The sequence below is a fragment of the Varanus komodoensis genome, unplaced genomic scaffold (genome assembly GCF_004798865.1).
Source record: "Varanus komodoensis strain SLA01 unplaced genomic scaffold, ASM479886v1 scaffold27, whole genome shotgun sequence".
Classification (NCBI taxonomy): Eukaryota; Metazoa; Chordata; class Lepidosauria; order Squamata; family Varanidae; genus Varanus; species Varanus komodoensis.
This window is the reverse complement of record NW_025335701.1, coordinates 10,530,156-10,558,111: the sequence shown is the minus strand read 5'-3', so window position 1 is coordinate 10,558,111 and position 27,956 is coordinate 10,530,156. Positions and strand designations below refer to the sequence as shown.

Genomic DNA, 27,956 nt, shown 5'->3' with positions numbered 1-27,956 from the left:
CAGGTGCCTGGCAAATTGCTCTTGATTTGCCCAAGCTTGCCCACAAAGACCAATTTTGCTTTATCCTATATTCTATTAATCTGCTGCCTCATCTTGTGCTATTTTACTTTTTATTTGAGAAGGGGGCTGCTAAACTGGCTTTCTTTTTGTGCGGTTTTAATTATGATTTTTTTAAAAAACCGATGTTAAACAGCATCTGTTTCTTATGGGAATCTTCTTAAAAGCTACATGGCTGCAAAGCAGGTTTTAAGTAATGGGAAGAAGCTGTTGTTAAAAATATAACTTTCCTATTTTAAGGCCACATGCTCAAAATTTAAGCTAAAAGCCCTAGTAATTAGTACTTTCTAAAGTATCAACTAAGCATAATCACAGAGTTAAAATCAGCTTCAAGCATCACCTATAATTCATTCTCCCTCCCTCTCTCTTGCACACACAAGCAAAGGCTTCTGCAAATTAGCCATTCCTTACCTCACAAACATGCCTAGCAAAGGGCATATCATAGCCCTACTACAGAAAATGTTGTGCTCCTGGTTATCACCCCATCTATGTTCCTAAGGAGTCGTCACCCAAGGTTCAAAACATTGCACTTCGCACAGGAGAAGGTGGCCCTTCAGAAACCAGGGCAGAGGCAACATGTTGAACTGAGCTAGAAATCAATGGCGCAAACATATCCTGGGGACATACCTAAAGTTAGTAAAAGGCACTTTGATCCACAGATGCCACTTGGGTGGCCATCAGCAGAACTGGATGCAAAAGCCAAGATTCACCGTAAGGAACCCCACCTAGAAACTGCTGGCCATCACCTCAACAGTTACGGGTGCTGCCTACTAATCCTGCCATTATCTGTTCTGAGAAATGAGCACCGGTCTAGCTCCAGCCCAGTACTGAGTCCAGGCCACTGATTTGCTCCTTCGTGATCAGATGAACAAGGGAAGGATGGATGATGCTTCTCCCAAACCGCCTCTTGCAGAAGTTTCACTGAAGGGTGTGAAATACGAGAGAGGACACTGCAGCACGGCCTAACGCGCCTCCTCAGTGTGGTGTGGAGCCACCTTCTAGAACCAGTCCTCCAGGTAGCTGAGAGACTGACCACATGTGGCACACCCACCGCTGCGGCACACGTCCCCAAACACGATGAAAAGTGACCGCCGATGCCGCTGCAAGATTCAGGAAAAACAAACACATAGTACTCCCTGTGCACTAATCTCCAGGAAAGTTACCCAATAAAACTGCCAAGATTGCCTCAGTTCCCGAACTGAAGGCAGCCTGTGATGCGCCTGCCACACCAGCGTTATCTGCGTGCATCCGATGCCGTGCCTCTGACTCAAACACCTTGGCTCATAGTGGCCGATGCCTGTGAAAAATGTGAAAAACTTGGCAAGGCCCGAGGAGAATGACCAAAGCGGAGTCCTTGCAGCTGCTTCACTGAGGGCCGTCACGACAACTTTCTCGCACCGAAGCATTCGCAAATTAGTCATTGCCCCTTGATTAGAGGTTATCAACAAGCATGAAGAGCAAGCCTACTATCCTGTCAACATCCTCAAGCAGCAGCAACTGGAACTTTCCCAGGCAAAAGCAATTGCCATGTTTCCAACTATTACTTATAGTTCTGATGTACTTTTCTCGGACAGCAAGACAAAGGTGGCCTAAATCTGAAACAGAAGTTTATGTGAGACTCATGAAAAGAGCCTTAGAACAAATTAATAACACTTTTTAAAAAAATGCATTCAGTGTCTTCATCTCAATAAGCACTTAGAACTTGACATGCTAAGAATAAAATTAAGATTCCTCCATCCCATCCAGTCTTACCTCTGATATGGTAGATTTGCAAACCTCTCTAGCCACTGATTCAAATTTTGGATCTGTAGTGAGGTTTAACTTGTAGTTCCACAACAGCTAGACAAGAAAAAGCAAGATAAGGCTCAGTTTTTTTGTACCATAAACATCTTTCATGAAGCAGTATTGCTAACAGGCTTTTGATTCAGCCTGAAAGCAGCAACTCAGCCTCAACTCTCCATTCTTTCACTGACTTTTTGGGATCTTGAACAGATTCGTGTTCAATTTAAATCAATGCCAGCATGACCCAATCATTATATTCCACCATGGCCATTTTCAAAATATACTCAGATATTGTACATTAAATACAGTATCAATATACTGGTCTTTATTAGGAGACTCTAAGAATACCAGCTTTAGGAAAGAAGGCCCTAAAGCAAGCCTCAGCTTTTTCTGAAGTTAAACAAAAACTCATTATATCAACGTGTGATGAATAGTCCAAAAACAAAAAGTCCAAGGATTGGGTGATCTGGGCTTCTGAAGTCACATTCACAGATCTAATTTTACTGCCCCGAAAGACCTCTCATGGTAGCCCCATGCCAAAATGTTACCACAGAACTAAATGACTCATGTTTCTTAGTATGCTTTTTAAAAGTATTTTTAATGACACCTTATGGTTATAAATCACTTTTTCAGGCAGATGGGTGACATATTAAGACAGACATATAAAAATACAACCACTTTCAAGATATGCTGATTATGCATCTTATGCCACTTCAGAAAGCTTAGTGTTTGTAGTATAAAACACATAGAGACATTTGTTTTATAAATGCCATATACAAATAAAAATAAGTTAAGAAACATTACTATTAAAAAGAGGCAAGATTAAGTGCTTCATTCTTTTCATCGCAGCAACCTGGTAAACAAGCTGTAGGGGGGCCACCCAACTGTGCAGGCTTCTCCTGCCCCTTCTACTTACAACACTGTTCTTGCTTTTATTTTATTTACTATTTTATTTCATTTCTACACAGGGCAGGTGGGTACAGAGTCAAGCAGCTCCACCTGCTCATCACCTTAATGTTGCCAGCGTGCTAGTGGGTCCATGTGGGAAGCTGGGTGGGGAATGGACTGAGGAAAAGGGATTTTGCTGTGATCTTTCTAATGTTTTGGATATGTTAATTAACTGAAAGACTTTATCAGATGTAACCTGGAGATATTAACAGGCTTGCTCTTGGTGAAACAGGCATTCTTCTAGAGGAGAAAAGTGGCTTCCAAGGAGTAGATTTGTATTTTGGGCTTCAGATGCCAGCTCTATCATTTGGATTCTTGGGCAACGTACTTACCTTCCAGTATCGCCAGTGTTTCTTCGGCTAAAAAGCTGCTGTGTGACTTCCAGCAGCAACATGGTGGCTGGCTGGTCACATCCTAGGTGCCCGCAGACTCAAAGCCGTTTGCGGCCTGGCCATATTGCTTCCGTGAACATGCGTGTCAACTAGTTACCAGGGCATACTGCCCGGCTGACTTTTCCATTCCCAGCAAGGCGCTTCCCAGTGCCTATGTAACTCAAAGATCATGATAGTCCTATAAAGTTCATCACCACGGCAAGTCTGCAGCCAGGAGACACTATACTGGAAATCACAACGCCAGCTGACTACACAGGCAGTCATGCAGAGATACAAAAAAGGGAAATTTTCCTATCTGGAAGAAGCACCCCTGGATTCCAGAACACCGCTCATTTGCCAAGAGCAAATGTGATAAATGCCATCTAAGGAGTAAGCATCAAACCCCAGGGGTAGCAATACACTTACGTGGTTGCAGTCTGATGAAATTTCATTGTCCGGCTGGAAAAAGAAAGAAAATAACATTGATTCAGAAAAGGTCAGGATAAACCATCTTCCTTCCATGCAAACAGGTAAATGCTATCATTTCAGAATGATATACGTTATTAATCCAGCCCTGCACATCAGTCTACAAAGGTTAGCATCCCACAGGTTAAATGCAGGTTTTTCTCAGCTATCTCGGCCACCAAGGGATCAGCTTTGATTCAAAAGCATCAGCTACAAGTTCTTAATGTTCCCCTTACGCTGTTTTTCCAGAAGCCTTATTTCATAAAGCAATATTGCCTAGACAGGCTGGAGGTTTGTACAGCTTACAAGAGCTACATCAAACAAAAGCCAGCAGGATTTCACTAATGAAGCACAGTGTCTCCCATGGCCTCTTCAGATTATGGAATGGTCAACACTTTTTCCTGTCCACGTGCCACAATTTACAGTTACGAATAACAAATTCACAGCGAAGAGCAATGCTAGCAAAACCCACACGAGTATTACTGTATCCCCTTTGGACCTGAACTATATAAAACCAAGTGCTCAAGTCCAGAAGAGATCGCCTCATTTAAGCACATTTTGCAATTTATGGGGTCCCCTCTGCAAGCACTGTGCACAGGGATTTAATGTTGCAATCAGCTTTCCTCTTCCCGTTGCCACCCCAAACTACCAGCTGCAGTTCGCTTAGCTGGAGACCTCAGCCAGTTCTTCAGATGTTTTCGTATGCATTTCATGGCTGCTTCTTGAGGGTGGACTCCACTCCCTGAACGTTATGTGGCTGACCACTTCCACTCTTCCTTCAAAGGCAGGGCTGGACCTCCCATGAGGCAAGGAGATTCCACCACTTCTGGAGGCAGGTCTGGACGTGTGGCAGGTCCCACACGTCCCACGCACCCATCACCAGGAGTGGCTCACACTCACTGAGCCCACCCTTAGCAGTGGCATGGAGAGCTTCCCACCCCGCTTCCAGCAGCAAAGTGTGGCTGAGCTCTTGCACGGGCCTCTTCTAAGGCCACCTAAATAGCTAGCTTCTCTTTCGGTCCACTCCAAGAAAGTGCGTGGAAGCATTCTGGCGCACAGTCACCCTGTGCCACTTCCCCACTCCACTCCTGTCTCTTCCCAAGTCAGTTAGCACCACCTTTGGCAGCAGCAGCTTTGTTTTGCTTATGGCATCTGAAGCAGTGCTTGCACTTGATGGAGTTCTATCAACTCTCATCCAAGAGCCATTTCTTTGAACTCGGGCTTTTAAACGTTGGATGGCAACTTTTACTACATTTTTATAGCTGCCCACATTTCATATTGAATTCTATGTGCTGTTGCAAACTGCCCAGAGAGCTCTGGCAGGTGGGAGGGATAATGACGACGACGACAACAGTAACAATGGCGATGATGAAATCCCTTGTCCTCCCTGGCTCGCACCCCCCACAGCCCCCTTTCTGTTAGCTCCAGTGAAATTTGCTCTGGTTTCTAGTTGGCGGCTGATCGTTCAGCTCTGCTGGCTCCACGAGAGAAACCTGATGTCACAGGATGCTGATGAGCAGCTGTGCACTGCGCAAGGAAAGCAGCTGCAGGCACCTGTTTCACCTGAACCCGAGTTGGTCTGCTTGTCCCTGCTGCTTCCCATTGATGCCAGTCTTGGCCAGCTCAGACCCATACAGATGCGCTGCACTAGAGCTCCCACGAGACCCAGCCAACTTGGTCAAATATCCAGGATGATGGGAAGTGACATCAAAAGCATCCCATGTCACCTTCAGCCTGAGAGAACCTTCTGCATTGTGCAGATATACTTAAGAAGCCTCAAGGAAGCTGAGGGCGTTGTGCCTCAGCACACAAAGCCGCTGTTGGCCTGGGGTACAAAGTTTAACAACTACGTTTTCTTTCAATAATTGACGGCCTCTGATTTTTATGGGAGTTGTTTGAAAAGCCAGTACACCAACGGTCACTAAGGTCAAATGAATCCACGTTTCTGGCCTTCTAAATGGAAAGGTGGCTTGAAACTGACACCCTCTGCTTGAGGAAGCACTGAATATCCAAAGAGACCCACTGGCTGGAGGCTTATGCAGAGGCACAGTGATGGACTGCTGGCCTCCCCAGAGTTGCTTGCCCTGCAGGATTCTGGCGGGAGCAAATACCAGGATCTGCCGGCGGCGTCCATCAGAGAATCCCCACAGGGGAGTCTCCCTGAAGAAGCGTCACCAGGAGATGGTCTTCGGGAGAGGCTGGGAAGCCCAAGTGAGGAAGAAGAGCAGTTGCAGCTGAGAGCATGTGTGGGAGATGCTGAAAGAGAAGTAGCCTCCAGGAGCAGCCTTTGGTGGGCAGTGGAAGCCCAAGTGGCAGCTGATGCTAAGGACAGTGGTGGTCCAGGAACTGAGCCAGAGCAAGCTAAAGGCTTCGGGAGGAGCCCAGCAAACAGCCTTGAAGGCTCCAGGTGGAAATGAAACCCAGCCAGGGAGAAGGTTCCCTGTCAAAGCCTTAATTGTTCAGCCTTTAATCAAACAGGTGGAGCTTGCTAGGGGAACTGGAGTAAGTTTGGTATGGGGTAGGAACTGGAGCTTCTAACACAGGAGGGGTGCACAGGTAACTCTACAGAAACCCATTTTAAAAGAAGCAGTGGTGGTAAGTAAGAACCATTCTTGCTTTCTTTCTAAGAAAACACTATATATCTTTATTTTTCCTGGTGCCTCTGGCCTGTTTTGTCTGGTGCCTAATGGTGTTTTCCCCAATTTCCTTAGGAAAAAAGCCATATTTTAAACAAAAAGATGCAGTTTACTAGTGGTAGCAGAAGGTAAGGGAGGACATAACCAGTGATAAATACCTAGGTGTTCTTCACATTGAAGGATGGGGTAGGTTTCTTCTGGGGTAGAGACCACCACCATAAAGAGAATTTTGCCACACTCCTTCCCTACCCCTACCAGTTCACATCTCCTTTTACATTCTGTATCAAGACAGAGTGTCTAAGACATACACTGCCTAAAGCTCTGGAAAAAAAGACACATATTTTGCTTGCTTTAGTTTTCTAAAATCAGCACTGGAGAAAGAAATTGAGCCAGGCTTCATATAGCCTTTCAATGAGATCACACCCCAGCAAACAGGATACAGTATTTTTAACCACAAAGGAGCCCGTTTCTCCGAAAACAAATGACCATGGGAATATTTACCACAGCTAGTGGACAAAAGAAAGTGCTATTCTAATTCAGGGCAACCTATTGAACAGCTTCTGTCTTCACCAAGGCAAAAAAGAACAAAACATGAGGTTTAAGCCAAGTCTCTTCTCATCTACCGACATATACTACCAAATTATTTTTGTCCAGATTTGGCATAACTTCATACATTTTGTGCTCCTACATCAAAATGCAATCATACATTTCAACAGCAGATATGCCTCTATTTTGACTTAAATGCATGTTCAGAGGTCTTGGTGTAGGTCATGAAGAAACGTATTCCAAGCTTCTAATTACCAGCAGCAACTGAGCATCTGGAATTTTTCCAGCCTTGCTAACTCACCCAGCCAGGAAAGCTAGTTCGAACGTGAGCTAAGACTTGTTTTGGGAGCACATGAATGGGGTTTCTAAAATGCCCTCCTAAATAACCACAGCTTCCATTTGGGGATGAACACAACCACAAAGTCGGCAAATGTTTTGGGGAGCCACTGACAGCACCGATATGTAGAACACATGGGCAAACCCTTTTTTTTTTGGGCAAGCAACATTTTCCCTCAGCACCATATTAAAACATCATCCTATTTTTAGGTTACACACTGCCTTTACCTTAACTGAGTTTATTACTGTTCCTCTTACTTGGAACATAGAGTTAAATGTGCTTTCTAGTTTAATAATAATAAAAAGTACCCCAGGAACCAAAAGTATGGCTAATATTGATCTAGGGATTAAAAGTTGTTGCTGCTGCAGGCTCCGACTGCAATCCAAGTTTCTATACAGTCACATCAGGAACAAGTCACAAAATGTTCCCTGTATTTTGGCCAACTGTGCTGCAATGCTCCCAGAAAAGGGAGCATCATGACAAAATCTGGAGGCTATCAACGAGCCTCAGTGCTCCCTGAAACCCTAAAAGGGGCTGGTGTCTCGGTCAAGGTGTCTGGAAAAGCAAGGGATGCTGACATCAAATGTATCCTACGAAGGTTACGTAAAGTTAGAGGCATGCTGGATGGCACTTCATCCCTTCACAGAAAACTAACCCTCTAACAATATCAGCTTAAAAGCCCAAGTAGCTTTAATAAGTTTATATGGGAATGGTCTGAAGAGGGAACTATATACTTGCATCATTTCATTACAGCATCAAGGTCTTTGAAAGTGTTCTGCATGTACTTGCAGAAATTTAAGAGCAGAGACCAGTGCAGGAAAAGAATCTCGACTGTCCAGCTGATGGCAAGGAAATCCACCCCCTATAGAAGAAGTTCTACAAGACAGGAACAATTTCTCTCAACAAAAGAAGAGCACACTGTTCTGTTCAAACCTCAAGACAGACTGGCAGGACTTAAAAATACTGAGGGAGTAGACAGGAGATGAGCTAAGAATGACCTCTTCCAACTTGCCCAGGAAGAGGGCCAGTGCCAAACTCCAGCGGGACCTTGGGCCCACTGCCAAAGCCTCCACCACGTACCACCAAAGCCAGCCAGCCCCCTCTCCTCTCCGGTTTTGTTTTTAACCTGGGGGTGCAGCAGCAGCTCCTTTACCTCCCCTCACCCCACCAGTCCTGCACACAAAGGGCTGCAGGACCACTGCACCATGGGGAAAACGTTTTTTTTGCAAACTTCAGATTGTGAGTGGCACCCATCTACACCAATCAGATGCTGCCTTTAGGGTGTACGTGGGCCAGTGAGGGCACAGAAACCATGTAAAAAACACCCACACTGGCTGCACCCCTCCCCAAAGGTGGTGCCAGATTGGTTAAGATTGCTGGCACTCAAACTGCAAGAAAAACATTTGTCTTCCCGTTTTACAAAGGTAACAGGGAAAGGCTGCAGGTGTGGGCATGACCCTTCCCTTTGCTAGCAGATCTAGAAGGAGGGCATGAAGGGGGGTAGCAGGCTCAGGCAGAGACTGGCTTTCCTGAGCAGCGCCCGCCCCCCCCCCCCCCCCCCCCTCCCCCCCCCCCCCCCCCCGCCTATTTTCGAGGCACTCCTGTGGAGAAGCACCTATCTTTGAGTAAGCTAACTACTTGCTAACAGGCTAAATACTTCCACATTCTTGCCAGAGTTTATCAAGCAACTGTTCCGCAGCCTCACCTCAAAACAAAGAAACACACACCACTGTCTTCTGTCTTTAAGGAAATACAAACAAATGAAACCAACAACACTCATTCCAAGTTGCAATCCAAGTTCTCACAAACTGCTGGACTTGTGCATATCTTTTTGTGCAAAAGGACTCAATATTAGGATCAATGGGAAATGGAACTCCCCATATTCATTTACACAGGAGTTCTGGTGTCCGTGGGCACACTCGTTTTCAGAAAAGTTATTACTGGGTGGAAGAAATTTTTAAAGAACATTTTAAATAGATTTAATGGAAATGAGTAAGGACAGTTGGAGACATAAAAATTCCAGAACTGTTGATGTAATAGGGGTGGAAGAAATACCTGCCTTTAATGAAAAGAGAGGAAAAATTGAACTATATCCAGTATTTACTTTCTTATCAAACTTCTTTTACTGCTTTAAGATAAAAAGCAGTCGGCCTTCTCCTGGGTAAAATTCTGCAGGATTGCAGTCTTAGTATTCTAATACTGTTCATTTTAGCAACATAAGCAAAGTTGCTAAAATGAACAGTATTAATGAATTTGCTGCATCCTATTTATAATGTGAAAAATCAGAGAAAAATAAAACTTGAACATGGAAGAATATATATTAATTAAAATCTCATGACAGTCATTCTATTAAGGAGTAGCAATATCTGTGGTATCAAATTAAAATTTATAAGAAATCAGTGAACTGTACAGCTATCCAGGGTTTGTTCTCTAATGCTTTGTTTTATAGGAAAATCATCTTCATTTTTTTGAGTAAAACTTCATCTTAAAGCCATTTCACTCATTCCCAAGGGAAAAGAATCATAAGAGCTGTCTCCCCACTCCCAATTGTCCAGCATATCCATTCTTCTAACTAGAAAAAATGAAATTCCTTGAGAAAAGAACCCCCCCGCCCCAGTTATTGTTCCTTCATCCTGGGCCCTCACATCTCCATTCAGCAACTAGCAGTAGTTTATTTGCTGGTATGGTTTGTCATGTCAAGAAGAAACCATCTCCTTCCTTCAAGATCCTTCTAAAAATGTGCTCACTGCGCTTTTGCAAAGCCTTAAGGTTATTTAAAATTAATCAGTGTGACAAATCCGCAAAGGACAGTCACAGTTGTCACAGCAAAAAGTCTTGTGGCATCTCAAAGACAGCTAGATCCACTATGGCAGAAACTTTCGTAAAGTAGAAGCCACTGAGATACATTCAAGAAATGTTATCCACAGTTACATTATATAACGTTACCCACTTTTTCATGCGGTGGAGTCGGGAAGAGGCTGTATCCCTGTGTCCCTGGAGAGTTTCTGCCGGTCTGTGCTGACATTACTGAGCTAGCTGGACCAAGCATCTGGCTCTATGACTCTCATTAAATGCTTACGCACAAAGTTGGTGAACAGCCATAGAAAGACGACTGGCGCGCAAGCCATCCATACGCAGGAGACTACCACCAGCTTCCTCCCAGAAGCCACTGTCAAAATGCCCTTAAAAATCAGGTCAAAGCTGACAGGGTAATGCCACTTACCAATTTAGGAACCTTCCCATGAAAGACGCAGACTGTGAGGGACCCTTCGAGCCAGAGGACTCCAGCAAGCCACATACAGATGAATGCTGCTGCAACACAGCTGCTGCGGATAGAAGCTTGAAAGTCCCTTCCCTTGGATGCCTGAGCCTGGGACCCCCAAGCAACAGCAATTCGTGGGGGGGGGGGGGCAGAGTTGAGAGCAAGCAACACAAGTTTCCTCAGGGAGAACCCTTCCCCCGCCCACTGAAGGGAAATCTTTAATGAGAACAGCATCCTGTCCAGCACTCCAGGAAAAACCCGCTGCAAAACATGGCCCTGCGTAATGGAGGTTGCACTCCTATGCAAGGTTCGACTGAAAAAGGTGGTACGCTGCCAACTGCAGGCCTTTTTTCAACCACCAAATGAATGCACAGGGCAAGGTGAAAAATAAGTAACGACTTCAAAAGAAGCCTTCTACTGAGGTGGTTGGGCACCTTCCATTTCTCTACCACCACTTATTCTATTTCATGGTGGGAAACATGTGCCTAACACAGAAATCATTATGCTAACAGGCAGCTTTTATAGAAAGTTTATTTCTTTAAAGTTTTTATATACTCTCAATTCATTACAAAATCTCAAGTCGGTTTACACAGAGGATAAATAAGCAAACAAGTATGTTACAATGATGCATATCTACTCTCTCACATATATATGAGTTATAACTTCTGGGGGAAAAGCCTCAATATTGTTACAAAAACTGCACTTGTAACTTTGCAACTGCCTACTTTGCATAATATTCTATGTGCAATTGGCATACATTCATCAGTATGAACCTGATGTCATTAGTTAATTTGAACTGTTATCTCGAGCTGGTTAAATCTCAACTGCTGTTTTGCAAAGCTCACTGCCACGGTAGAGAAGACTCTTCTTCAACAACACGTGAACCTCTCAGAGCAGGAGAATCCAGCACAGAATCCCACCCCTCTGCTACTGGTATCAAAGCCCTGCCAGACCATCTCCTTAAAACAAAAAAGCTCCTTTTGCACAAAAGTCAGTTTATGCAAGCACACAAGCAAGGAGACTGTGACACTGCAGCTTTCACAACTACTGAAGCTTTTGCTTTTAGTGCTGTCTTGCTCTGGTGTCTCGTTATGAAAAAGATTTTTCATACATTTGAGCAAGACGGTGGGATTTTTCCCTCCGTCAGTACTTTTATTGTACAACTCCACCTGGACTGGCTGTTTCATACCGCGATTGCAACATCTGAAACGGCTTTGAAATAAGCCATTTGCTTCTTTTTCAAAAGTGAACAGAATTTGTCTAAAGAGCTCAATTAGCAGTGATCCCAAAGGAATGCTGCTATTCTGGTTTGAATATTAAGCAGTACAACAGCATGGATACCAACCCCCTTCCTCCCCCACAACTATCCAGCTTCCTCAGGAAGACATGGTTTTCTGTTTGGCAGCCCTTCTCTCGGTCACTCTGTGGCTGAACTGTGCCTGGACAGGCCTGGGCTGACACTGCGTTGCCAGCAGCGAGCAGAAGAAACTGAAACCCACAACTGTCTAGCCAGGTCCTTCTTTTCTCACATCAACCCAGTTTCCAGATCGTTGACTTACAAACACCAGCCCTGCTCATGATCAATGAGATGTCAAGTCACTACCAGCTCCCTGATCTGCAAAGGATCGTCATGTGAGAAAGGACAAAAAAGGGCCATCAAGCCTTTGAAACTCGGCTGTACACCCACATCATAACTAGAGAGTAAGGACTCTGCAAAAAGAAACCTGCAGAGCAAACCCCTCCGGTTGATACCATCAAGCCAAGCCACGATGCTAGTTAGGAGGAAAAGCGCCCAGCCAGTTGCTGCAAAGATACAGGGCCACGCTCGTTCCTGATTTGGTGTTCTCAAGATTGGGCGCTGCACGGCTCTTGATACAGATCTGACACAAAATGATTCCAAAACTTCAGTTACTACAGCATGCAGCAGGCTGCTTCTCAACTGGTGTGGTCACATAGATGGCTTGCTTTGAAATGTCTGCCCTGGCTGACGCTGGGTTCCCAAACCAAATTCAGAGTCGGGCCTTCCCTTTAAAACGCTTCTTCTGATGTGGACCCCTCGGATGAGACCCTCAGACTGATCTTCGCCAACACGAGGACCTTCGCTCAACCAATCCCAATGATGTAGAAGCCTCTACCAAGGTAAGATCTACACCAAAGCTTCTTGCTTGTGGGGCGCCATATATATTACTGCATGCACTGCTCTGTGTACACATGTAATTCCACAGCTCACTAGATTTATGCTCAGTTACGGTGCCTATGCACCAACAGACCCACTGTCATACTTTTGTGCATCGGATGCGGATGGCTCGGAAACACCCAGGTGGCCGTCATAGCCCGGTGAAGAGTCATTATCAGCAGAATGGAGATGGCAGAGGACTGTTCCTTACGAATGATGTCATAGAAGTGGCCATCATTGGTGTTCGCCCGGTGTTCCACTTCTATCTCCAACGACTGTGTAAGTCAAGCCATGAGCTCTCCGAAGGTGGAGTAGGACTCTTCCGGAGACCCAGGTCCCTGGGTCGAGATGATGGCATCGGGGGATGTGGAGAGCTGGTCTGAGTCCTCAGAGTCTGAATCGTAATGATATGGTGGACTAATGATGAGTCGGCCGGGGACGGAGGAAGGCAGGAAGTTGTGGCCACCTAGGTGGAAGGCGCTTCTCTTCTGGAAGGACGGGACCAGTGTCTCCCCTCTGCAGGCAAGGGGTAGCAGCTGCACGGTGGCGGGTAGTCCCAGTGATGAGACTGAGGTGGCTCGAAACTGCCGTACGACATTGGAACCCAGCTCCTGGTGGACTGTCCCGCGATGCATTGGTGGCGACACGTGTCGGATGGAGGCGGAGGCCTCAGGGATGCCTCTGGTGATGATGGCATCGGAGTCGGCGATCAAGCGGGTGGATGGCTCAGTAAAGACTGGGGCGGTGAATCCCAAATCTCGCCGTCAGATATTGATCCGTGGAGCATGGCCTCGGAGGGATCCAATGCCGAAGGAGCCAACAACGAGATCTGCTGGGGGGATCCAGGTGGTGTGACCTGCATTACAGCCTGTGTCATCAGGCATTTTGGCCCCACACCTAGAGCACTTTCGAAAAGCCGCACACTAAGCCATCGAGAAGAAGTGGATAGCAAATGGAATGAAGTGAAAGAAGATAGCAAATAAGGTAAGAAGTACAACTTTTGGGGGGGGAGGGAGAAAAACTGTCTAACTAGGAAAAGGTAAGGATGTGAAAAACTTGGAAAAGGGTTTTTTAACTAGAAGAGCAAGAGAAACAGAAGTTAGAAAAGGGCAAGAGAATGTAATGGAAGATAACGAATGGCTCAAGGCAAAGAGATCGGCAGTCGAAAGAAGACTGAGGAAAATGGCGGGCGCTCTGCTCTTTACAGCACAGCGGGAGGGGTGCGGAGTTCCCGCCAAATCCGTTAAAGCTTTGTATTCAACCGGCTACGGGCACTGCACAGGCGCAGCACCCATAACATGTGATGCACAGAGACCACAATGAAGAACAAAACTATCTTACATGTATCTGTTTTCCTAGTACTGTGCCCCACATATTAATATATTAACGCAGGACGCGCTCCAACAGAGCCAAGCTCAGGGAACCCAGGTTCCATTTAGATGCCAGGAACCACTTCCTGACGGTCAGGACCCCGAGGGTGTGGAATGGGCTTCCCCAGGAGGTGGGTGAGGCCCCATCGGTGCGGGTGTTCAAGGACAGGCTGGACATGCACATGGTGGGCATGTCATGAGCAAAGCCGGCTGGAGCCAGGGGTCAGACTAGATGGCCCAGGAGGCCCCTTCTGACTCGCTCTGTTTCTATGTTTCTAATTCTAGCTGCTCTTAGCTCTTGATCCACTTGCTCCTGTGCATGGATAAGCCAAGCAGAACGTAATGTTCCACACCATCATGCTGATGTTTTGTAAAACATTACTGGTGTTTTTCTATCTCCAGCACAACATTCAAGAAGCATATCTGAAGCTCAGTGCCATCTTGCAACTGGCCTATTTCTCTTTCTCCCATTGTTCCTAATGGTTGAGCCCCTCGCACATTTCCAAATATATGCGCTCACCCTTGTGCCACCAAGACGCTGTCTGTCATTTGACTAAGCAGCATTGTGTGGTTCAGATTACTGGTTTGGTTGCACAGCTGCAAAAACCAGGGCAATGCACACTTAGAGACATGGAGGTAATTCAGAATGGTGCCCAGCTGCCTCCACACTCCAACTTCCTATTGAATATTCATTCTTTAATGGAAGGTTTAGCTGTGTCAATATTGGTTAATTGAAGACACAGATCAGTGAATGATAAATTATAGCTGTGATTAATAGGTACTAATGCAAAAGGGGAGAGATGCTTATGCCCTAGCTCGTTATTTTCACTAGACACTCTGCAGAGTCATACATACAGTTATACATCAAAGAGATTTATGTTGTCTCCTAAGTTACAGAAATACCCTCACAGCTTAGGCAAGCTCTCTGCCCTGCCCACAAGTCCAAACTGTACAGCTTGTTCCACCTTTAAAATTTATCTCATGCAAAGCAGTAGAGACCCTCCTTCCCCGCAGAATGGGTCCATTTCCATGGGCGTTGTTATCCCAGCCTTTACAGAGGAATACCAACTGGCTCTGGAGAAAAAGCAGTGGTGCTGCCACACACAGACAGAGGATTTCCCCCACAAGGGACATCAACACAGCACATTACACCAAGCTGCCTTCCTGAATGTTAATTAGGAGATCCCCTCCTCCCCCCAACCCCCATCTCAGATAGCTCATTTTGTATGGAAGAAGGGAAGCACTAAAGGGCCATTTCCCCATTATCTGGACACTTTTCAGCATTGTGCTTGCTTCAACACAGACACTTGAGAAACATTCAAGTTCTAGCAAAACCTGGATGCTTTGTTTTCACCTGTGCAGGTCAATCCACAGACTTTGGATGCAGAAAATGAGGAAGTGCTTCCCTGACCCTAAAAAAAAAGGAAGCATGTGGTTTACGCTGAATATATAGCTCTGACCAGGACAAGATAAAAGCATCTTCTATAGATCTACTTGGCAGGGTAAATATCCACCAGCACTTATCAGAACTAATTATGTGCCCAACAGTGCTTGACACCATACTAGAAGGGAGCAAAAAATCATTTGCTCCAGCTCAAGCAGGAAGTATTTTGGTACAGGGTTCTGAAGCCCACCAAACCTCCAAGACAACACCTCAGGGAAGGGCTATACCACTTCATCAAGCACTACTAAAACTAATTTCTTCCTGCACTGAAATCTGCATTGGCTAGAGCAAGCGAGTACAGCGGCACATTTCTCAGCTCAAATGTATTCAAGATGCAGGAACATCCAGAGGTACCCCCCTAGAGTTACGGTATAGGAGAGACACCCCTAACCCTAACCCATCCTGAGCTCAAAGTACAAGACAATGAGCAATGGAAGAGCAAGACGCAGCAGACTTTGCCAGGCTACTAGTAACAAATCATAGTTAAAATACGGTGCAGGGTTTGAAGAAAGCAACAAGCCATGATTCAACAACAACCTGTAATTTAATGACATCCCATACTCAACCCATACTCTGGGTAACCGATATGTGTGAACCAGGTCTTTCATTCATTTTATCTGCTTACATTCATTTATTATAGTCTGGCTTTCCGCCAAGCAGCTCAAAGTGGTGTAAATTCCCTCATATTTGCAGGAGCCATTCCCCTGCTCCAGAAAACATCTCCGACCATAATACTGCATATCCACACATTAAATCCAAGTAAGTAATTTCTAAGTGCCACGTAAACCAAAGCAAAGATGGCACATCCCTGCCTTACATATCTTGGGCTACATGAGGCCAGACCCAACTGGAGCCAGTCAGAGTTTTCTGGGAGAACACAATGAATGAAGTTTCCTTCAACTGGGCCATGAGGCTTTAATTACAGTGGTACCTTGGTTCAAAAATGCCTCAGAGTCACAAACAAAAATTTCATAAAAATTTTGAATCAGGTCGCGAACTCCGCATTGGGTGGCAACCACAATCGCGGCCATCTCCCCCCCCCCAACCGAGTGGGGAGATGACCGAAATTGTGCCCATCTTTCCTGCATGAGCGCGCCTGTGATTGTGCCCATCTTTCCTGCAGGAGCACAACCATGATCTCGGCCATCTCCCCCGGCCCCAGCGTTCGCGCCCGTCTCTCCACTCCCAGCATGCCGGGATGACGGGCATGTGCAGGGATGGGGGCACAATTGTGGTCGTGCTGGGGAAGGCAGGGAGATGGCCACACTTGTCCTCGGGGGGTGAGATGGCTGCGATCTTTGTTGTTCTTTGTCACTTTGCTTTACATTTTTCTAATTTAAAAAAAGGTTACGGAACGGATTGACCTTATTTACATTGAACCTTATGGGGAAATTTTACTTGGCTCACAACCAGTTTGGGTCACTACCAGAGTCCTGGAACGGATTAGGTTCATGAGCCAAGGTATCACTGTATATTGCATACATTTCACACAAACTTTTTGCATGCAGTCCCCGCCTCGGAGGCAATAGGCAAGGAGGGGCTGGAACCCAATGAATATTCTAGAGACATTTAGCTTTCATAGAGGAATACCAGAGACTCCCTGTATTATTAAGCAGGTCCAAAACAGAATACAAGTAAAAGCTGTAACTAGGTTTTCAAAGTCTTAAAATAGTGTCAGAAGTACAATATGAAACAAGAACAAGACTTAACTTCCCTATTAGGTAAACTCCCTAAAAGCTTGTGTGCAAAATGGAAGCAGAAATATTCGGTATAGCTATACAAAGTTATGTTGGATATCATTTATGCTAGAATCGCTCATTCAGCAGTATAAGGAGGAAAAATTAAGCCAGCTGGCATAGTTGAACATGAAATTGTAGCATCATTCAGAAGGAAGATACAGAAAGGAAATAAAAATGCCAAGATTTTCGCCAAAGACTGGTTTAGACCATTTGATCTCTTATCACCACCTCACACTCGCTGCATCCTCACTCTTGTTATCCTCTATTTTGTTCAGATTTGAAATGATCCACGTTCCCAGGCAGAATTATTGCAGGTTGCAGCTACCACGTCCTTGAACAGACAGCCCTGAACTTGTAGCAAGAGGGGCATGCGGGGAAGCACTGCCCTGGTAAACACTTGTTTGGCTAGAGTAAAACCAGGGAAGACCCTAAAAATAGCAGAACACCTCCCATGAGCCCCCTATTTCCAGAAAGCTAAACCACTTTCTCCGAGAGGGTCTCCAAAGACTGTCCCTCTCACCGGAGGTCATGAAGAGCAAAGACATTCAGTTGGAATGTTGAAAAGCAACTTCTACCAGATACAATTATTCCCTACAAGCATGTGCACCTTGTTAACTGTTTGGCTGGGGAAGAGAATACTACTGACCCTACAAGTTCTTCTCCAGATAGCTTCTGGCATAAAACCATAAATGCACTGAGCATGTATTTACAGAAACCTCACCAAAGATGGGATCCAAGATCCTTGAATGTTTAATCCAGAGTATCTGCACCAGGCCCTGTTCCTTGTCCTCCCTGCCCTGCCACAACATCCAAAGGAGAGTTCCTAGAATGTGATGCATTAAAAGAGAAAAACCTGCCGAGGCTCCAGGAATGGGTTTGCCAGGAGATACATCCAGGGTCTGAATGTGCAGAGTGTCTAACTCTTCAAACCAACCTAGCAAAAAGCAATAGAACTGTCGGAGCATTCATGCAAGAGCAGTTGGAACACCAGCATGACTCACCACCACAGCGATCACACTGTGGTTAAAGAAATGCAGAGGTGGATATTAACTGCCTTAACAAAAGCTTCAGCGAAGGGCTATGACGGGAGAAGACCACACTCAACAACTTCCCTTCTTCCAGCGCCCTGGGCCAACATGAGGCAGGTGCTGTTTATACACCAACGCCTCTTTGGTTCAGCCCAGAATGCACATCTTCTCTGGCTCCGCTGGGAATAGGCAGAGTACCTGTTTACCACATTTTTATTGGAGCCTATCTATTAATGAGCCTTAACTAATGAGCCCAACAGCTGTACTAACTGCTTAATGACCAAGACTATTCCAGCAACATGGCTGAAGATCTCCAGCCATCTGTTCACTTGAATTTTCATGTAGGCAATAAGTTATCACGCACAAGGAAGCTAGAGTCCAGAAGCCTTTTTACACTGGCACCCATTTAACAGCAAGGTAACATGATACGAATTCTAAAGCATTAGGCGCCCATGCAAGGAGTTTAGAAGACGCACTGCTGCATGCAAAACATACGCAGAGATTTGCATAATGGATCATCTGCACAGCCCTTGATGGACACAATCTGGGCATTTTGGCCTGTCTGAGCCCAGCTCCACCCCCCCTCCTGCACCCATTGCACTGATCATTCTACTGTAACGGAACTTCCTTTCTAACATAATTTGGCGCCTGAGTTTGGTTACTCTCTTCTTCCTTTCCTATTTATTTTCTTTGTGTGTCACTTCCCAGAGAGTCAGTCATTATTTTAAACTATAAATCACCTTGAGAAGGATGTAGTAAATGAGATAAATCCAAAAACAAGAGGTTGTGTCATACACACAAGACACCATTTTACTGTAGGACCCCATTATATTCTTCTTGTAAGAAGATTAAAGTGGGTTGGAACAGGGCTGGATGAAAATGAGGGTGTTAAATTTCAGGCACACTGTGAGCGGGCAAGACTTGCTGCAAAGACAACAATACTGGGGAGGGCCAAAGGCAGAAAAAGAAGAGGAAGGCCAGTTATTAGATGGACCAATCTGAAAGGAATCCACGGCCTGGAATTTGCGAGAACTGAGCGAGGCTGTCAGGACAGGCCAGTTTGGGAGACATCCATTTACAGGGCTGCCCTAAGTCAGGGATGACTTGAGGGCCTGCGGCAACAACATCCCTGTTCTATTGTCACCTGATCACAGGCATTTTGAAGTATCTCGAGAATGCTGCTGTGTGTGTCTATTGCATTACGGTGTTATTTATTAGCAGGGGCATGCTGCCCCTAGCCCTGCAGCAGTCAGGGAAAACTTAGCAGCAGAGTAAACCTTCTGCCACCGCATTAAGTATCAAACCTATTGATTACCCTCTTTGTTTTCTCAGATTATTAATGCTTAAACATACTTGATCAATATGCATTCTGTCCACTAGCCAAATCAAAAATGCTTCCCAGTTCGCAAAGAGGCATATCTATGTCCAGAAGTAAATGCGGGAGAGTTACAATAATCAAACAGTTCTGAGAGCCTGTTTCAGTGCAAAGTGCAGCAATGGAGAGCAGATATAAGCACGCTCATCTTCCAAACGCACAGGAGGCAGGAGAAGCTACTGAGCACAAGCGTTACTCTATGTCTGTCTGGGAGAGGGACAGTGGCACACACACACCTGCACGGAGAATAGATGAATTCAAGAGCCTTCAGGCGCAGCTTGATCACTGAACTGTGATCAAATGAAGACTCACAGATTCAGTTCCCATCAGCAGCTCACTTCATGCAATTTATCAGATTTAAATCTAAGTGTGAAGTCAAGCTACTTAAAAGACTGTGAATTTTATATACATTCTACTTCGCCTTCCATTGGTTCAGTGCTCACGTGGCAGCATTGACAGTGCCTGCTCCACAGCCTCCACACACATGCGAGATCAAAGTCAGTCCTGCACTTCAGTAGTTTGTGACCCAAGTTCCACTAAAGAAGACATGTACAGTCTTCTTTGCATTACCTTGTTACTTTACCTGTCCTCAGTGTCTTTTTACTTGCTATCGCAACTTTAAGATGCAATCCTATAAAGGAAAAAAAACCTTGTGGTGGGACCTTCTCCCCACTCCTACAACTCCTTCTGGACTAAGCTTCCAGATCCACAACTCAAATCGCCCTGCAATCCAGAGGCATGGGCGCCATGTAAAGTTTCCGTGACTGTTGTGCACCTTTTGAAATATTTCTTAATTACAGAGTCATATTGCTTATTCACAGAACAAAATAAAAAAGCCACTTTTCAACCAAAAAGGTAAAGTCAGCAAACTCTGAAAATACAAGTCAGCCTCCATGCCAGAGACATGGTGACCCTGCTTCAGACGACACCTTGTAAATTCCAACAAATGTTTGCCTCATGTGCAACTGGCTCGAGCATGTTTCCCCACACCTGCTGCTCTTGGACTGCTAAACCATTTTGTGTAGTTTTGAAACCAGGCCTTCTCAATTGCAGCTAGGGAAAAGGAAGGGAAGGAGTGGTGCAGCTCCTTGCTCAATTCCAGTCCAACCGTGGTTTGCTGGTCCAGAAATTTTACACCTTAGTCTGACCAGTATGTAGCAAAACAGGGACTAAAGCAAAACCCTGCACACCTCAAGAAATATTTAACCATCAGAATGGTGGCTCTCTGAAGATAAAAAATATGTCCATTATACACATCAGATTGTCTCCTGGATCTTAAGCAACCTGACAGCTCCTATAGGTGCAAGTCTGTGAGGGCATGAGTGACATCGCAGTCTAGAAAGTGGAAACTTCTATATTAGACTTCCAACCCAATAGGATTTGGTAATACCAACGCATTTAGATCTCTGGGCTTTGAAGAGAAGATGCAGAAGGGAATAGACGCAGCAAAACCAGCAGAAGACTCTCTTGTCAATCTTATATACTCCTTATACACTAATATACTTTTATATACACTCAAAAGCCCCTCTAAAGCACAGAAGGTGTAGGTCAGGCAGATCCATTTTGGGTTCGAGTTGCTTTTTATGGCTAGATGGCTGGCTCCTGGGTACCTTGGAAAGAACCTTTTCCCCCTTTTCTTTTATTTTACTTACCAGTAAGGCTTAGGTTTCACCACATGGTTCATTCTTAAAACATTTTATTCCCTTTCTACCAGGATTTATTTTCCTATATGGGCTTTATGGAGTACTACACTTTGGCCTCTGGAAAAGGTCTCCTTTGGGTCCACAAAAGCCTGTTCTTACTTCTTTACCTGAAATAGGTTGTTACTTTTCTTTCCCCTACAGTGTTGGACTGCACTGCTATATAGTCAGAAGCTTTAAAGATTGAATTTAACTAGTTTGGACTGTTAAGAGTTGAAGTGAGGCTAAACAACAATACAAGCTGTTGCTGCTTCAGCCTACTATAATTTGTGTACACCACAGCTATTTCATTTGATGCTACCCAGCACCATTTTCCAAGAAGCCGCAGCAAAAGCTAAACTGTCACTTATTTCTCATGTTGTAATCCTTCTATTAGTTGCCACACAGCTTTGTCGTTCACAGCTGCAAGTTTCTCTCTGATCATTTCTTATTTCAAATTTTACTGCTGCATACTATTCTTTTGTATTTATCTTTCTGTGATGAATTCATATCTTAGTATGACACGTGTGGTATCCTTTAATTGTCCTAACAAGCTGGAGGGTGTTCATTGTTCTTGTTTTAAAATATTCTTTCAAACATACTGAACTTTTATATCACCTTAGGTCAACTCCAGTTATACTTTCTTGCCCACTGGGGGAAAGTTTGAACTTAATTTTCAGCCCAGTGCACCCAACAGAATCAGTGTCACATTCAAACATCTCGAATGAACAAGGAGCTTGCCATATCTTGGCACCACTAACTCAAGCTCACCTAGATTTGCACTCATTTGTCACTGTTACTGACTGAATTTTTAACTGATAAGACAAGAGACCAACACAGATGTGACATTTGGGAGTTTTCAAACCATGAAAAAGTGTTTTTACAACAATGCTCCAGACTGCCATTAAAAGTTTTCCATACTCCTAATAGCCCTTAAAGATCCCCTATAAGGTAGGTGCATATCCTCTAATGCAACACCAAGTGCATGTGAATACACCTGTATTACCAGCAGCCAAGTTTGGCTATTTAGCTAAACCTAGCATCAATAGTAGAACTGGAAGGGGCCAAGAAGGACACCAGGTCCAACCCCCTGCTCAGTGCGGGATTCCAGATCAAAGCATCTTTCATGGATGGCTGTCCAGCTGCATCCTGAATGCCTCCAGCATGGAAGAGCCCATGACCTCTGTGAGCAACTGGTTCCATTGCTGTACTGCTCTAACAGTTAGGAAGTTTTTTCTGATACCCAGCCAGATTCTGGCTTCCTGTAACTTGAGCCCATTCTTCTGTGTCCTGCACACTGGGATGATTGAGAAAAGATCTTGTCCTTCCTCTTTGTGACAACTTTTTAAAGAACTTTGACGAGTACTATTATATTTCCCCTTGGCCTTCTCAAGACTAAATAAGCCCTATTCGTTCACTCTTTCCCCATAAGGCTGTTTCCAGTCCTCTGATTATCCTTGCTACTCTTCTCTGAACCCTTTCCATCCTTCTTAGACTGCGGTGCCCAGAACATGACATGGTACTCAGGATGAGGCCTAGCCAGGGCTGAGTAGAGGGGAACTAGGACCTCACAGGATTTGGAAGGGATTCTTCCATTAATGAAGCCCAAAACAGCATTTGCCTTTCTTGCAGCCACATCACACGGTTGACTCGTACACAGCTTGTCCTCTACAACAGCTCTGAAATTATTCTCACTTGTAGTATGGTGTAGCCAAGCCAAGCATTGTCCATCTTTTAACTAAGTATGTTATTTCTTTTGTCCTCTGTGGGTTTAGGTATCCCGCCCAATTTTGTGTCACATGCAGATTTTGATAGGTATTCTCATCCAGATCATTCATTAAAAAGTTGAGGGGCACTGGGACCAGGACTGAACCTTGCAGTACCCCACTTTTTACCTCTCCCTAATCTGAGAAGGTACCATTGATGAGCACTCTTTGGGTCCAATTCTGTAGCCAACTATGGATCCACCCAATAGTTGTTCCATCTAGTCCACTTTTAGCTAGTTTGAGAATCAGGAAATCATGGGGGGGCACACTGTCAAAAGTTTTGCTGAAGTCAAGATATACAGTGGTACCTTAGCTCACGAACTTAATCCATTCCAGGACTCTGGTCATGACCCAAATTGGTCATGAGCCAAGTCAAATTTCCCCATAAGGGTCAATGTAAATAAGGTTAATCCGTTCTGCAGGGGGGAGGCGGGCGCGGGCAAGCAGGGGGCAGGCGGGCGCAGGCACACTCGGGCAGGGAACAAGGGCACAATCGCAGCCATCCTCCCCCCAGCATGACCGCAATTGCGCCCGTGCAGGGAACACAGGTGCAATCGTCACCCAACGCAGAGTTCACGACCTGCGGCAAAATTTTTATGAAATTTCTGTTCGCGACCCGATTCGGTCATGAACTGAGGTGTTTCTGAGCCGAGATACCACTGTATATTATGTCCACAGCATTCCCCCAGTCTGCCAGGGAGGTCACCCCAGCAAAAAATGAGACTAGACTATGAACAGTGGTAGGCAACCAAGCTGTCCTCCAGGTGTTTTGGACTAAACTTCCTATAATCTCTGACTTCCAGTGGAAATGTTGGGCAGGGTTTATTGAAGCTGCAGTTCAAATATATTTAGAGTACCAAATTGACGTCTGCTATATATCCATAAAAAGACAAACAAAATGAAGACCACAGCCCCTCTAGGGGCTAAAGCTAAAGTTACAGACGTATAACTGAAACTTAAAATATTGCAGTTGTCCAGTAAGGCTGTTTTGTACATGAGGCACATTCATATGACACTCTTCTATTAGAATAATTTTCAAAGTTGAAAGACATTTTAACAGGTTACTTCACAAAGTTCATTATTGCCTCCAAAATTTGGAATGTGCCCCTTCCTTAGCCTTTAAGAAAGGCATAAAGACAAATCTTTTCACTTTAGTCTTTCAAAATGCATACTTTTAATATTTCTGCTGCTATAACATTCCTGTTTTTACTGTATTAAAGCTTTTATTGCTTTTAAGTTGCTATACACCACATGTTGATGACTTTTAGCAAATAAGACAGCTAAGGTAAAAATGTATGGAAAAACAGATTTGATGTAAATATTAATAATATATTCATACATTACAGAATATACTATTCCATGAGGTCTTCATTTCTAATATTTATTTTCCTATCAAAAATAAAGTAAAACTTTTCCCTCAAATTTTTCCAGTTCTTCCCCGAAATGCTAACATTTCTAGGCCAGCAGCTAAGCACTATTCCAGAGACTGCATTGACTAACTATTTCCTCCCCTAAACCTATTTCTCAGTAAATGTTATTTTAAAGTTTACAAAGAAACATTTTCTATGGGGGGGGGGAGCCACAATGCTGTGCTACATTTCAGAGAATGTGGGAGAGGTTTTTTTTAAAGCCTTTTAAAAACTGGAACAAACCTGCCAGATTCCTGAGCTACCAAATCCCTTCCAGGACCAATTTCTACATGAGACACAGGTGCAGCCAGGGCAGAAGCACTTAACTGATGGAGTCGAATGCTCCCCACCTTGAAACCTGGGCTTCTCATTCCCGTGAAAGTACAGTCCAGTGCACAGGACAAAAGGCATACTTTTTTCTCCCTGCATGCAGAAGTTGGGTAGCTACTTCGCCCAGGTCTCTTTCTAATAACTTACTAATGTAGTTTGTTGGACTAACTCCCCCAGCCCTTCCAGTATCCTAGGAAAATGACAGCAACAAAAAATAAGGCAAGGTGATGCCAGCACTCGAGGAAGAGGCTGACTCGGCAGACCTTTTCAAGAAGCACTGCACAAGAGTTGGATACCCTTAAATAGATGTAACATGATAAATAAAATAATAAGCTTCAAGTCAGGAAGTCCCCAGTCTGAGTCTCACCAGGTGGTCTTTGAGTACTCCACTCCCTTCCACCCTCAGTCCATCTTCCATTCATGAAGTAATGATGATGACGAAGATGACAACTTGCCTTACAGGGTCACCGTCAGGCTTACAACTAACCAACGAATCTGAAATGTCTAGTTCTCTTGAAAGGGCCATATAAAAGAACTGTTACGTGTTAGGCCACGATCCAGAGGGGGATGTACCCCACGTTCTGGATTATTTATTGTTGCCTACAAGGAAAACAACCTTGATGATTTGTAGTAAACTCACAAAGCTCAGCTGCCACAAGGACACTCCATGCAGCTAATCAACACACAAGGCACCATCTAGAAGAGTGGTTGCAACCTGACCTATTGCAGGTGCAAACAACGTGCCCCCCCCCCCGGTCTCTTACTCAGTAGGTGCATGCTGGGCACTGTGGGCATGCAGGACTGTCTGCCAAGCAGTCCAACCAGCTATTGCAGCCCAATTGCTTGACACACAGAGGAACTAGACAAGAAAGAGCTTAACGTCCCTGATAACCACGATGGGGTGGTCGCTGACTTCGAGCCGGACATCCTGGAATGTGAAGTCAAAGGGCCTTAGGAAGTCTGAGCAACAACAAAGCTAGTAGAGGCAACAGTTTCCTGCTGACTGCCCTCTGCTCAACAGTATTGAGGTAACACACAAGCAGTGACACGGACCAGGCAAGGATAGCATAAAACCTACTAGGTTTTACTGGAAATGGGCTGCAGAGGTTGGCTGCTTTGCTCACTTGAGCCCAGGTCTCTGCAAGGAAAGCTCACTTCCACAAATAGGTGAACAGATTTCAATTATATTTAGTAAATCCCAAGGTGAGATTGCAAAAAAAAATGACCCTGAGTGGGCACCAGTTTTTTCTCACAGCCTTGTATATCCCACACCAGTCGCAGAATAAGGCAAACATCCTTTGCAAGCTAAACAGTCTTTTAAACTAGCACCAGTAACATCAATAAGCACCTGCTGCTTACTTTCAACCTTTAACAGTACAGAGTAGAAATCATGACTTCAAATTCTTCCATTCCTGACAACCAAGCTGAAATTGGATGGAAGTTACCAGCCTACAGCTGTGGTCAAGTTAAACCATGACAGGCTGAAATTAACAACCATCTCGGTAAGACCCACCTAATGTTTATAATTTCAGCTTCAGTCACAGTGACCCATATTCTTTTCACGGTTTAAACCATTCCTACCTCCGCAGTTGCTGAAGTGAACCTTAAGTTGGCTTGCAATTAAACTCTGCAAGTGTTCCTTGCTGGTCTGCACAGGCATACTCACATTAGTCATTTGTGGCACAGAGTGTGAGGAAAAAAAGAAACAATTCTTAATTGAGAAAAGTCTTCCTGCTTGTTTTTTCCCCACTTTGTGCAAGCTGTCAAGAAGCTGCTGCCAAGCTTGAATTAGACAATCAGGCTATCTGCTTCTTTTAGATCAGAACCAGGCTGATTCGTTTTACAGCAGAACACAACCTTGGGCTGTGCTACCTTTTGGGCACTTTTCATGTTTCCAGATGTAACAAGCAACTTTACCTTTCACAAACCTAATATCAAAAAAACAAAACAATTCATGGTATATTCATGAGAACCAAACCCCTCGACCAGCAATGTTGTTTTCTGCAACCACCAGCAGCTTTTTCGTCTTGTTGTGTCTACAAGGACCTCAAGACTGATGTCCGAGCTAGCCAGCTTAGGAGCAGTGTACAGGCTTTGCCTTGCCTGTACCCTGTGTGCTCCAAAAGCTTTGCCTCAGCAGCAGTTTCACCAGAACTGGGGGGTGGGGGGGGCGGCTCATGGGGGGCTCCCTGCCCCACAGCACCAGGGTGCCCCCAGGCCCAAAGATCTAACTAGATGCATCTCTAGCTACTGCACTGCCCCATCCTGGGAACTGCCTCGTGGTTGTGGTGCTGCATCACTCACCAACCTGCTGTTCTTTGAGGCGAGTGTCTCAGTGAGCAGGACACCTGCCCGCAGAAGGGCACAGGTTGGACCTCCAGCCACACCTCCAGCTAAGACTGGAACCCTGTGAGCAGCTGCTGCCAGTCCATGGCAACAAAAAGCAAAGCAAGGCTCTGAGTCAGCCTAAGGTAGCTTCCGGTTAAGAACTGCAACTATCTCACTAGTGGAAGGACCGCGGGAGTCCCAATTTAACAGACCAGGAGGGCATCAGGTTGGGGACAGCTGCTCCAGATGGGAAACAGACCGGAGAGGGCTGACCCAACCTGGTCGCCCGAGTGCTTCATGGCCAGATGGAAGTTCCTCCAGGGGCCTCTCCCCGAGCCAGGGCCGCACAGCGATTCGGACCGCCGGCCTGGGCCCTGGGAGGGAAGGTCCTCGCGCCTGGCAGAGGCAGCTTCTTGGAGAGCCGCGGGCTGCAGTGCCCGCTCGGCCACAAAGCTCATGTGGCCTAACTCGCAAGGGTGTTGTGGGGAGGGCGCCATTCGGAACGGGAGCCTTGCAGCCGCCTCGGGGCTCTGCAAGAGCAAGGAAGGCGGGCAGAGCCGCGGGGTCCCAACGGCAGGGGGTGCAGGCCGTCCAGGCGAGGGGAGGCGGCGGCCCGGCCCGAGTGGGAGGTCCCGCGGCGGCGGCCCCGCGGGAGGGTGGCCGGGCCCGTCCTCCGGCCCGCGCGCCTTACCTCCCGCACGTCCTGCAGGCACTCGAGCACGGCCAGGTTGTTGGCCCAGCTGTGCTTGGGGCAGACGCGCGTCACGTCCTCGCGGCACACCGGCTCCTCCGCCAGCTTCCAGCCGCCCGCCGCGGAGCCCCCGCGGGGGCCCCGCCCGCCGCCGCCCGCCGCCGGGGCCGCCGCTCCCAGCCCGGGCTGAGGCGGCTGAGGCGGCTGCACGCCCATC

At 45.7% G+C, this 27,956-nt stretch overlaps 1 protein-coding gene across 1 annotated transcript in view; it reads right to left on the bottom strand.

Annotated features, from left to right (window-relative positions):
- The window catches only part of GLG1 (golgi glycoprotein 1), a 66,003-nt gene extending 38,048 nt beyond the window's left edge, over positions 1-27,955 (bottom strand). Inside the window, exons 1-3 of the mRNA XM_044433922.1 lie at positions 27,740-27,955; positions 3,585-3,617; positions 1,810-1,896 (exon numbers count right to left, since the gene is read on the bottom strand). Coding sequence (XP_044289857.1) covers positions 1,810-1,896; positions 3,585-3,617; positions 27,740-27,955 — 336 coding nt within the window. The remainder of the gene's footprint in view (positions 1-1,809; positions 1,897-3,584; positions 3,618-27,739) is intronic.
- Between the last annotated feature and the right edge of the window lies 1 nt (position 27,956).